Source organism: Tyto alba, unplaced genomic scaffold (assembly GCF_018691265.1).
Source record: "Tyto alba isolate M040663 unplaced genomic scaffold, T.alba_DEE_v4.0 Super-Scaffold_10, whole genome shotgun sequence".
NCBI lineage: Eukaryota > Metazoa > Chordata > Aves > Strigiformes > Tytonidae > Tyto > Tyto alba.
The window spans coordinates 17,408,066-17,421,806 of record NW_024881262.1 but is presented as its reverse complement, the minus strand read 5'-3'; the positions used below and the strand labels follow the sequence as shown (position 1 = coordinate 17,421,806).

Sequence of the window (13,741 nt, the reverse complement as noted above, 5' to 3'; positions counted from 1 at the left end):
TGCCTGACATCAATTGCAGAGATGGCATTATCTCCTTGAGCAGCAATTTGCAAAGAATAAATGTGCTCTTGGACATGATTACTTCCTTATTTCCTGACAATTCATATTGTCCATATCCAGCACGCTTTACTTTTTTTTTTTATTTTATTTTTTTTTTCTCTTTGAAGATATTTCAAAAGGAGTTTTTTATTACTCCTCTGTGGAATGATCACAAAAGTTGCCTTAATTAGAAACATGAAGCTATTTCAGATTTAAAAAAAAAAAGACAATCAGAGCTCCATCTACCTGCTTTTAGCAGGTTCCATCCTACCTTTGTCTTCTGACTCTTAAGGCTCAATTATGGCACTCAGCCTGAGACATGCTGTGGACTGCAGAATAGATGTAGTACTTGAGTGGCATCGTCTGTATGTATTGCATCTGCTGGGCCAAGAGCTGCTTAAAGCTCCTATAGACTTGGGAGAACATGCATTAGCAGTGATTTCTACGTAGGCCCTGTGCTCAGCTGTCTGGTAGAAGCCTATTGCAGCCTGTTGGCTCTCCGTGAGGGGGAATGGCAGAGCCGGATCCCTGCGGTGCTCTCGGCAGAGTCCCCACCTGGGATGCTGAGCCCGTGCCACGGGAGTGCAGGACACGGTCCTGCACTTGCCTTGTGCTGGTGGTGGGCTGCAACAGGCTCTTGCGATCCTCTCTGCCACCTAACCCAACCTGTAGCCAAGGGAGCTGTGATGAAGTTCTTATTATTCTTTTGGAAATTACGTTTAAAAATTACTGCAAGTAAACAGTATGATCCCAACTTGCAAAGCTATTACAGTTCATCAGAAAGTGATAAGCAAAGGGTTGCTATTCTGAGCTAAAAAAAAGAAATCATTGTGTAAATTGTCAGCGTGAAAAGAATTGATATGACTGTACAAGTAAGCAACAGATTTGTTGAGAAACCATGGCAGAATTAAAGGCACAGGCTCTTTTTCTTACCAGTCTCTTGGGCACATGATGGCGTAAATAAATCCATGTACACTAGAGATATCAAATACAAAGAAGGAAAGATTTGAGCAATGCAGAACTGTTCAGTTTTTAAGGACGTGATAGCATTTAAGTTGCTTTGGGGAAGTTCTGCGTATGGCACATACCTGCCTGGTGATAGCTCTACAGTTTGTGGATCTGCGCTGGGTCTTGACAGGCAAAAAGATTTAGTGTGCCTGCACCTGTTTCCACAGATGTGTCCCAATAACTATCCCAATTTCCCATCCCATTTGTAAACCAGTGGCAGAAATTCCCCAGCTGGTTTAAAGCGATTTGCTTTGTAGCAGATCTGCAAAACAGCAACTTTTGAAAGACCATATGCTTACATGCATTGAGCCAGTTATCAAGATATGCATAATAAAAATGATTACCTTTCGACTTGACAAAAAAAAATGATGTTTAATATTTGAGGAACTGATTGGTTTGCTTGTTGACTTTTTTTTTTCACACAGAGCACACATTCTTCATATATATATCTATAAATATACACGTACATAGATATATAATTCTTTAAAGCAAAGGATACAAATGCACCAAATATAAAAAGAGGATTGAAGATATGATTTTGAAACGTGAATAGTGCGAGTCCCATGTAACAGAAGATGACATTCTCAGCCAAAAAATTCATGAACTCGAACAACTTAAATGAGAGAGAAAGAACATAATTATGACTCATGTCTGTAAGTAACTACTGTTGCTGTTACTATCACCAGGTTCCCTTGGAATACAGACCTGTTTAGATGAAAGGAACAGAAATCACACTTATTTCAAGGGTGGATGTTAAAACCTTATCATTTGCTATACAGTATACATGGTGTCTTTTAGCTTTTAAAATCATAGTTGCCTACATGTTTTTCTCTGATTTGTCTATGGAAGCTTGTCACAGATGACTGATAAAATACAGAAACAGCAAGTTAGTTACATAAGCTTCAGTGCAAACTGCAAAGAAGCTGAGGGAGTTTTACTTCACTCACGTTTACACAGGTGAGCCTGGGAAAGGACTCCTGATTACACAAGCAGCTATGATAATACAGTACTGGGTATGGGTACACTGACACCAAGAGAGAAAAAAAAAAGTCCTAAATGGACTTTTAAGAACCCCTGACTTTAGAATATAACATGATCTTTTTTATTATCATGAATATTGTCCTGCAGATGAAAACTTTTATTGCACTCTATGGACATCAATATCAATTACTCATTTCAAACCAAACTATTTAAGATAGCATTTAAACATATTATAAAATAAGCCTAATGTACATGATTATGGTAGGATGTATTCTTTGAAAAAGTCAGCAAAATGAAAATATTCATTTGCCTTGAGGGGATTTTCTTGATTGCATTTGCAGCTGACTATATAAAAACTAATAAAATAAATTTTCATATCTATCCACATCTGGAAAAAATCAATCATTGCTGCTAAACAACTATAGAAGAGAGAAAAAGAGGTATTTTCACTGCTGAAGTAATTTTGGGGCTCAGGACACTACTCTAACAAATCCTGATGCAGAATTAGGGCCGAAGTTTGTCAATCTGTCTAGAATCAGTCACACATCAGTATCCAGAATGTTACTATGGAGATATTTTATTTATCCTCAATAGGCTTATGTATTTTTTTTGTAATATACTTGTGCTTCTAAAAATAAATATCTGATGACAGTCGCTGAGATCTCATAAAGGAAAAATGAGAGCTGTCAGTAACATTATTTTAAACAAATTTTAGAGGCAAAATGGCATAAAACATAGTAGTATATGGGAAGTTGTTTTGGACACCATGGCAACACCATCAATTATCCCAAGCACATATTCCACAGCCCCCATTTTGTGCTGCAGTGCTGATCAACATGAAAACAAACAGAAGAAACATTTACAAGTTAGTAGACCTAAATTATTTAAATTAAATTTAAATGAGATAAACCAGTTGTCAAAAAACCTCAAAAGTATGGGATCTGGCAACCCATAGAAATTTTTACGATAAATTTTAGCATTTCCATTTTGGGAGCAAACATGATCCAACTTCTTTGTAGGAATGCCATCTGACAAATTGTTTTAATGTTTTAAACAATGTATCAGGACTGTCATGACAGGATCTACATATGTATATAAACCCCCCATATATCTGTGTATATATAAAAATCTTTTGAGGGAAGGGTAGTGCTATGAGGAGCCACAACTGCATACTTTAGTTGTTGGTATAAGATAAAGGTGCTCCAGAGTTTTTAAAGCTGAATAGTATTTCACTCTTCATGTATAAAATCTCAATCAAGACTTAAAAAAATGTAAAGTAGATCTATGATTGATGCATTTTGGAAACACAGTTTCTGAAAATAAAGTTTCTTTCTTGTCTTTTCCAAACTTTTTGTTGACATACATTTTTTTGAAGGAAAACAGATGTTGCTGTATCATTGCTTCTGTTGTATACTCTTTCTCAATAATCTTCAACAGTAAATTCAAGCTTTTACTCTTGCCTCAAGTGCTTTCATGACATTACTGCTTTTAAACTTCTCACCCTTTGCCTCCCAGCAATCTGGTCAAGATGCAGTCTTTATGTATTTCTTGTAAATTCAGTTTAGTGCATCTTTTACTTTTTGCTATAACTTTACCTCCTTTTCTGGCTACGTGCATCCTGTTTCTTCCTACTTTAATGCATCTTCAAACCTCCAGAATAATTTCAGTAATTGATTCTTAAAAAGAGAAATCTCTAATTCTTGACTGTGTTTTTCCAGTCAACATAAACATGTACTTCTTTTGCTCACTGGGTCAATGTTTCCTGTGCCACCAGCATAGACCTATTAGCTTTTTTAGCCTATATTTACAGTGTATGTAACACTTTTAGCCACGTCATCTATGTCAGATGCATGCAACACTGAAATCTGTAGCAGTTGTTGAATCATGTTGCTGGACATCAACTGATTTGTTTGCAATACCAAATACAATCGAAATCCTATTTTTATTTCCTGTGAATTTTGGTACTGACTGTGCTGTTTGTCTTTTTTTTTTTTTTTCTCCCCTTCTATCACTAATTTCTTCGTATTTTATCTGCCACTATCAGAGCACTGCCTACTTGCTAGAAAAGTAAATCCAGACTAGTTTTCTTCCTTTACATAGCAAAAATCCAGGTGCTATTTCAATAGCTAATTCAGATTAGGCTCCTTCCTATTCCAGGCACAGCCATGATATGATCTTATGAAAGACTCAGCTCCATAGAATGGTAAAACTAGCTCGTTAACTTCATTCAGAGTCTTCTGTATTCTCCATGTTTCCCCATAAAGTATATCACTAATATGACACATTTATTCATGGAGTTACAACCTATTCAAACTTCTCACCCTGAGTTAATAAAAAAAAAAATAATCAACTGCTTCAGAACTAGTTATTGTCATTAAAGAAGTGGTATCTGAATGTCTTTTTCCCAGAAGACAATGCTTGTAGATGAAACAGGAAACTTATCTACTGTCTTCCAGACTTCACTTTTATTCCTGCATTCAGCATAGAGTTTTATTTAGTGTTTCTTCAACTTCTGTGTTTTATTCAACAATAATACAGAGCCCATGGAGATACTCCATTAAGCACTTAACCGTCAGCACTGTAGAGCATAAATCCCATCAGAACAAACCAATTTATTCCAAAGAGATCTTTTGAAAACCATGTTAAGAAACAGCTCCCATAGAAGCATTTTCCCAACTCAAAATGCCACTCAAAATTTTCCCTTGTTTTGAATACATGTACTTGTAAGTGGGATTACTTGCATAAAAAAAAAAAAAAAAAAAAAAAAAAAAAAAGGAGGAAAAAGAAGTTAGGATTAGACTTCGATATTGAGTCTTTGGAGTTATTTTTTCTCATAAATTCCCTTCCTGAACTCTCTATACTCTAAATGAAATTGGCATTAAATTGCTCATATGCTGCCATTAGTTTCCCCAAGGCTACCAGAAAATTATACTAGAAACCATTTTAATATACACATAGTAATAAGACATTTTTTTCTGTATATAACTAAAAAACCTAATTTGTAATGTGCCTTTTCTGTTTCTCCACAAAATCTATAAATCTGCTTATAGCTTTAAATTAAGAATTGTAGTAAATCAGCAGTGTCAACACATTGCAGAGTATTAATTACAAAGACACTGGTTCAGAACCAATCGAGGTACTTGGTTTCAGTGTTTAGCTCAGTGAATTACTGAAACTGGTACTTGCTTTGGCTATTTTCTCTGTGAAAAATGTGTGTTACAAAGGATTTATATTAAAAATGTCTATTATAAATGACATGATACCTATATATATTAAAACACATCATTCACAAAATATGCCTCATTTTTCTATTACTCTTGGCTATTGAAAGTACTAAGAGGGATGTGTAAAAAGTAAGATTTAATTTGGGACATTCTTCTGGAAAGTACTACTTGCAGTTCAGTTCTCACTGGCAAAGAAAGGAATCAATCCAGGTTATCTACACTTTAAGTCTTGCTGTAACGACTAAGTTTATCTTATACCCATGTTTTATTTTAACTCAAGTGAAAAATGCTATATGATATTAAAACTATTAGTTTTATCTTTTGAGTGAGATAAGGAAAGTGCCTTCTTTTTTCTTCTCATTTCTTCCCTCCACCCCCACAGTTAAGTTCAAGCCAATTAGAGAAACAAGCCATGCCAAAATGGGTTTTGCAGCCTGATCCATTTTATAGAACTACTTAAATTTTCACTGAGTGTTAGAGAGATTATCTAGATAAGTAATTAGTGCACCTGGAAGATGGGACACACTAAGTTCCAATCTCGGCTGCAATAAAAATAGAATTCTTTAAGGGAGAAAAGCATCAAAAGGAGAAAATTAACATATTCTATGCCACAGTCCCCTTGTGGTTGGGGAGATACAAAATGTAAGATTTCTCAAATCCTAATATTTTAAACAGCATTTTTCATCTCAAGGGAATAAAGTTAGTACGAGAATACTGAGTAAGAACAGAATTACAAAGAGCATTCTTTCATTTTAAGGGAATAATGTTAATATGAGGGTAATGGGTAAAAGCTGAATTACATCCACAACTTTTTTCCAGCAAAATTCAGTGAATTTTACTCACTGATGGCAATATTACATTCTTTCACTTGATTTAATACCTGCTGAAGGAATGTCATCCACCACTTGCAGGTACCTGCAAGTCTTCTCTAGTTGCACTGATTTTGCTAGCAACGTGGAAGAATGCCACCTGTCTAGGGGTTACACCATACAGTGATATGTTCTTGTATGACATCAAAATAGGGAGTTTCAGTAGTCCAACAGCAGCTAGGAAGCTAGGATGCAAAATTGATTATGCTTTTTAAGAGAGATTTGAAGGTAACAGAGCTATTAAAATCCCAAGCAGTCAATGTTAAGTGATGGTTATAGAATTTATTATATTTGAATAATGCTGTTTAATTAGAACACAACTATCAAAAATGTTCCATGAAGTCAAGGATATTGATAAATCAATAGTTGATGAAAATTGTTTTTCCCTATTTTGAATTAAAATGCACTGAGAATTCAGACAAGCATAATTTTTCTGAGATTGTAGAAGCCTTTATTATAGTCTAATTACTTTATTTAATATTTATCTTTTGATTAGAAGTTTTCAAATCAGAAGAAGGTTTGAATTTGAACCTCTTGCCTGAAATCCTTTATACATCTGTAATGAATCTTCACAGCATAGTGATATAATGCTCATTTCTAGAATAACATACATAGATGAAAGTATCAGCAAAAGTAACTTAAATTCATGATAGAATATAAACTTCTTTATGGTATTAATTTTGATATCCAAGCATATTTGACTGTAAACTTACAAACACAGTAGCAGAGAGAGATTCTTACAAGATCTTTCCTGTCCTGGGGCAAAATTTTTGCCTGTTTTTATCAGTAGGCTTTGCTACTGAATTCAATGAATTTCACCCCAAAAGATTTATGGAAGGCACACAATAACTTTCTATTTCCCTATAGAGCTAGGAGGTTTAAAAGATTTGTAAGGCCTGAGGAAGAACTGGGAAAGTAAAAGGAAAAAGAAATGAAGAAAACAGCAGCATCAAGGGAGAGGAAAGGCTAGCAACATTTTTCATTTACACAGTATGGATTATTCTTTCTGGCATAATCTACACACCACCATCAAAGTTCAGTTTGAGACAAGTTGGATAAACTACTGGCACAGAATACACTTCTGACTAGCAACAGTAAAGAAAAAATGTTGGCCCCAGACATCAATGCAAATCCTTTCTATTATTAAAAATGCCATAGGTCTTGAATGGCTTTGCTGGTCAAAAGAAGTTTAAATGAAAAATGTGGAAAATTGGGCAGCTAAATTAGAATCTTTTTCTTGTAAACTACTTGGAGCAATGAAAATCAGAGGGAGAATGACTTAAAAGGTAAAACATTCAGAACTTCTAAGAAGGTTTGACTGCAGGGATGGATGGAAGCTTACTCTGGTTTGTATTTACAAAGAATATGTCAACATCATTTATTACAGGATTTAAATTAACCCTCAGAAAGAACTTTGTTATTCCATTTGATCAATTAATTGACAAGTAAGTACCTCTGTTAAAAATCTAAGATTCAGTATACCCATTTGTTAGATGTGTAAGGCATGGAGAGCAGTAGAAACTTTGGTGTGCACTTGTGGTAGGTAGTATAGCCAGATTCAGAGCCTCATGAGAATTTATGTTTCCTTCACTAGACTGTATCTAGCTGTAGAAAAATTGTTTATTCCATCATTAATCTTGATAAGTTTCCTAGGAAAGGGGTTTTCTGCAAACTTTGTTGTATTTTTTCAAACATGGATCCGTTTCAGAGGGAGGGAACCTTTTTAGATCACTGTCTCACTTCTCTGCAGCACAACCAACTTTTGCTATTATACATCAGGCATTAAGTCGTACCTAAAAATAACCCAAGAATGACACCTTAATGGAAGGTATTGCCAAAACAGAGAGGATGATGCTGTTGCTCCTACAGCTTGTCATCTAAGTTGTTATTTGGTTCGCAAACCAGAAACAACCGTTTTCAAAGTGCCTATTTATCTTAAATTCCTAAATGGAGATGTTGTAGGCACAAAGGAAGGAGGAATCACCAGTGCTCTGTTGTATCAAGATAATGTGCTCAGGGATTGCTGCATTTAAAGCTCTCTACGTTTACTTTAGCAGTACTGTACTATTCTGTATTGAGGAAGGGTTCTGCTCAAGATGGGGCAGAGCAGAGTGTGGCTGGAAAAGCATTTGAAGGGATGTAAAGAACTTTTGACCGGTCAGCAATTAATGGTGGTACTAGAATTACTGTGTTTAGGGATGAATTTGGAAATTTTGGGGAACATGGATGGCTGTTCCATTTGCTGATGAGTGATAATTATGATAATGGCAAATGAAGAGGCTATGAACAGCCTGTGCTGTCTAGGGTTAAGCTAGTATTCTTATAAAGCTGCAATCAGAGAATAAACCATGTGTAGAATAAAAAATAATTTAAAAAGCTGCAAAATAGGAATAACATCAATAAAAATGAAGCTTAAGTTTATGACCTGTTCTGAACAACCTGAATGATACTTTCTTGGAAGGCATCTTTCTGGGGCAGTAAATCACCAATCAGGTGGAAGCAGGGACATTATGTACTGACAGTTAGGAGCTATAGGGAACAATGGTTAAAAAAATAAGCAAAAGAAAGAAACAATTTGTGGCTTTGCCAAAGCCAATTTCAGCTAACAAAGGAGACTTAGAAGCCTTAAAACATGACTGTTCTCCTTCTGTCAAAGAAAAATAGTAATGTCATCAATATAATCTAGTTGTCTTTAAAATTGCAACGAACTAATACATCTTTTGTGTTTCTGCATTTATGTTAGAATTAGAGGAACTGCTGCTGATTTTTCAAAAGTAAAACACAAAATCAATCTCATCTCCCTCTTTTCACCCCTCTCAAGTGATTTCTTTTTTCTGTGACTTGCCATCACAGTCCTAACCTCAAGCAATCAATTCAATTTCTAAGGAAGACAAATGCAATTTATTCCGTTTCAATTTGCTGAGAGGAAATATTCTCTAATATTAATTCCTGAAGTGAGTTCATAAAAATAATTTCCTTCCTTGCCAATTTTGGGGTGTTGGAAAGAAATTCAGTTAGTCTTTGACATACTAGGAACGTGTAACCAATATGAGGGTCTTTAACCTATCAGGAAGGAAAAAAAGGCTTCTTATGAAGTCTGTGCTGTCTTTTCTTCATGCTTTCCGGCAGGAATCAAGACTGCAAAGAGTTATCTGATGTTCATGACTAAGATTTCAATTTCACTGCAAATCCAACATACTACAGGATAAACACCTGCTCTCTTTCCATCTGTTTTATAGAAATTATATTGCAGCTTCTATCTACCCATATTGATGCTTCCCTTTACAGTCTGTAAAACTAATTCTGTGGTAAAATGCTGTAGAACTGTAAATCAGGAAAGACACTTTTACCTTCATACAGAAAATAGTAACAATATTTGTATTTGTTTTTCTGATGACATGCTGTTTTGTTTTTATTCGGTGCCTAATCTAAGATATAAGAGTATTTAGTAAATATCTTCTTTACTTTCTGTGCCACAGTTGTTTGTTCAGGGTTTTCCATATACATACTGTTTTATTGTAAGTCTGTTTATAGAGGCTGAAGGGGAATGGACATAAAGCCTTACTTTTTTCTAACCTGGGGAGATCATCCTCCCTCTGAAAACTGCTGTTCTAACTGGTGTGGAATAGTGTGAGATTCTGATGATATTAAGCTCGATTTATTATTCTTTAAATACCTATTACTGATGAGCTAACTTTTAACTACATTACTTTGGCAAAATGCTACCCTGTAGTTACATTCAGCAGTATTATTTGCAATTACTCTGCAGATTCTAGTACCAGTTTCTGAAACAGGATATTGTATTAGTAGGTCCACTGTTCTGCTCTTACACGTTTAGGGTGGGAATTTTGGGAATTCTTTTGTTTCATTTCTACAGTCATCTTTACACAGCTTCCCTACTTGTTGGCATAGGCTATATTCAATAATTGATGATTCATTTGGACAAAAAGACCAAGAAATGTGAATAGAAACTATGATTTTGTGTGTCACATTTTTTCTTTCGAGTACATGACTTTTCTCATCTAACAGTCCTCTACACTTAAAGATATAACCTAGAGTGCAGACTGTATGGAGATGACATAAATGACGCATAGAATGTGATTTGTTTGAACATTAAGTGTGAAAGGTCCAGTTTCTTAAATACAGAAAATGTCAAATACTAGCTGGTGGCATATTTTTTGACAACAGTAAAAAGGACTGTCTTGTGGATAAAGCACAAGAAACTTGTCATCAGATACCAGTCACCTTTGAAGTGGCTGCAACCTTGGTACTTCCGCTGTGAGTAAATAATTGCCTATGGTAAAGGGCTGTCTAACATTCTGTGCTTGTATCTGTGAAATACATTAAGAAATTGCAGATGAAGGACAATTGGAGAAAATGAACTTAGAGGAAATTATCAGTGCTGTTTATATGTGCCTTTTACATAACACAGAATGTATGTGTGTGCATGTGTGTATGTGTCTGCATATACAAATAGTATGTATAAAGGCCAATGGAGATGAATATGTAGTATTAAGCATAAACAGGGCAAAGATTAATAATGTCAAAACTACAAAAGCTACAGCAGTTGGATGTTGTTAGGGTGCAAAGACTGAAAAGCGAAATCTTGCCCTGAAAGTAAGTGTATGCAAATCCAAAGTAAACCCATGGCTATTTGAATTTAAATGATAGTTTCATAATCAGTTTCAATGGGGCAGGTTTGCATCTGGCTAAAATGTGACTATGGCTGAAACCAACAGAATTGTGAAGATTTCCAGTGTTCTCAGGTCTACTAAATTACATCCTTGGTGATGTTTCACTAATTCCATAACTGATATCAGCCAAAAATAGAAAAAAAAAAAAAAAAAAAAAAAAAAAAGAGATGCACAGTAAAACAAGCAGAAATGAAAAATCCTAGAGTAAGATAAACCTTTAACTGTACTTAAATCTGAGAGCTCAGGACACTCTTTATTTTACATAAAATTAAGTATCTGTAATGGAAAGATACAACCAGTTATTCTTTAATGCACCTTAAAAATAATTCCTGATAAGGATCTGTAGGAGAGCAGAAGGTGGGTGGACTAGAGAAGTATCATCTGACACCTCATGCAGAGAGATATTTTTTCAGGAAAAGTATTAGTCACTACATGAGTGTGTGCTTCTGAGGATGCTGAATATCTGAATGCTCAGACACTTGGAACCCTTCACAAGTTCACTGGAGGCAAATTGAGGGGTCAATGTCCCCTAAGTTAGTGTGACTGAAGCAGAATTAAAAGTCAAAAGCTTGAAATAGGTGCTCAGACTTGCATGCTATTTTCATTATTTTAGGTGAATTAAAGTAGATAGGTACCAAAATGTGTGGAAAGACAGGGTGCTTATTTGATTCATAGTCATGATTTAGACATTTAATCTGAAAGATTTTGATAAAAGGCTTTTTAGCCCTTAATTATTTCCACAGACAGCACCATGAGAAAGAGATGAGCTGTAGTCAGCTGTTTAGTATTTCTTGCACTGTGCTACCATTTTGTACAAATGTCTCCTTTGAAGGTAGAAAATCCATTAATCGTGTAATGGAAACACAGCTGTGCAGTCACTAAAAAGATGGGATGCTGGCAAGTACTTTAGACTATTATAGTGCCTTATTTACATGTATTTATATGCTTATTGTGCGAGAATTTTAGTGTTAGCTGCATACTTCTAAAAAGTTTTGACTGAGGCTTTTTTGCAGTTTTTTAGCTGATAGGGAATTTTACAGATGATATCCCTAGAAAGAGTTGTAAGGGATCAGCAGTCATGCAAGAATCATATAAGTTAAAAAGGAGAGATATACAAAACGTATTTCAGATTGCAACAGTGGATCTTTGTCAACAGCAGTTTGGTAATGTCAGAAATCACACAACAGCTCAGACTCCTTAAGGACTCCCTTTGCCCCAAGATCCTCTCAGCAGGGCAGAAGTATTGCTGTTTGCAGAGGAAGCAGAGGCCTCAAAACATCAATACAGCTGCTAGCTCCCAAACCATGCAGACTTCTTTCAGTGAGGTCTGTGCACGTGTGACAAAAGGCTTGATGCTCTACAAAGTTCACAGTGTAACCTACCTAACCATGCAAAAAATAGCTATCTTAATTTCTTTACCAAACACTATGTCCCCGCAGTAAAAGCAGCTGTGAACACATTGACACTCATGCAAGCGTAACTCAACACAGGGTTCTAACAAAGGAACCTATTAATAACACCCACAACATTAAAAACTATGTAAACCTATATGCTTAATAATTTTGCTGCATTCCAATCTAGCAGTATAATGTACCATGCATAAAATACAAAATAGATGATGCTTTCTAGAGGTTCATTCCATAACTGGAGAATTTATTGATAAATCCTATACTAAAATCATGTAACACAATAAAGTGAAGTGTCAGTGTTTCAGACAAATAAGAAGTTAGAGAAAATTATTATCATTAGGATATAACTATATTTTAAGAAATAATCTGGGTGGGTTTACTTATATTATCACAATATTTGGAACCTCTTCATTTATAGCATAAGTCAAAGGGCTTTGGTTCATAACATAAAACTCCATTTAAATTAGTCTACCTGTACGAAAAATGAAGAAAGGCTTAAATGAAGACTCCTACATTTATTTTTTATCTTTGTCACAAGTTCTTAGACGAGAGGGTTGTGAATGACTACATGTTTAAGGGATCATTGTAATTGTCAACTTTTAAAAAACATGAAATTGAATAAGATGTAATTTGAACTAAAGGTAACCATATATACTCAAAGAAAGTGATGTTAAACCGCACTCTGCTCTGCTTCAGCACTACATGTTGACTAAACAAGAGAATATGTTCCAAGCCCAGGATCAGATTGATTTTGGTTTTCTTTTTCTCTCTATGCATTTCACAGTTGCAGTGATGAGGAGAGTGGCAATAATTAGGAAGGGACTTGATTTAACAGCCTACATGCTTAGAGGAGATTCTTTTCACAAAACTAGATGTGCTTTACAGAGATGGGGTGCATGGATGCAGACTTAAAAATGAGGGACAAGTGTTAGCTACCAACAGTAAGGAGAAACGTTTCAGAGGTCACTCTCTAAACCTCTTGTGAGAAGATCGAGAGAGACACAATAACGTGATCTGCATACTTATATAAATTGGCTTTTTGATTCTGCAGTAGCTTACGTAGCCCCATACAGTTTGGCTCCACTGCAGAGATGAAGACATATGAGAGTCTCATTTGTGATTCAGGGCACCTTTCAGAGAAACTACGGCATGTGTCTCAGTTTGAAATTTCATTACATATTTTTCCATATGCCAATGAGATTTTGGCCTGTAGGTTTTAATTGCAATTGGTATATGTTAGCTAACTGCTGGCATCTGCTACCATGCTGTAAAGAGTAAACTATAACCTTAACAATCAAAGAACTTTATTAATATTTAAAGAAAATGTTTAATGTTTAAACAGATTGTAAAAACTTTAATGAAGCCATTTGGAAACTAGTTTGCATATGGCATTATGCTCCTTAGCTTACCAGCATCAAAAATGACATAATTTTTCAACAAGATGAGCTTCTATGTAGAAATACAGCTTTCACTACAGTTGGGTTTCTTCAGGGTATCAGTTACTGTATTTTCCAGTT

General features: G+C 35.2%; 1 protein-coding gene across 3 annotated transcripts in view; it reads right to left on the bottom strand.

Moving 5' to 3' along the window:
* SLC9A9 (solute carrier family 9 member A9) overlaps window positions 1-13,741 on the bottom strand; it is a 208,675-nt gene that overhangs the window by 94,982 nt on the left and 99,952 nt on the right. For all 3 annotated transcript variants that reach the window (XM_033005451.2, XM_033005452.2, XM_033005454.2), the window contains exon 10: window positions 1,547-1,660. In XM_033005451.2, the coding sequence (XP_032861342.1) occupies window positions 1,547-1,660 (114 nt within the window). The remainder of the gene's footprint in view (window positions 1-1,546; window positions 1,661-13,741) is intronic.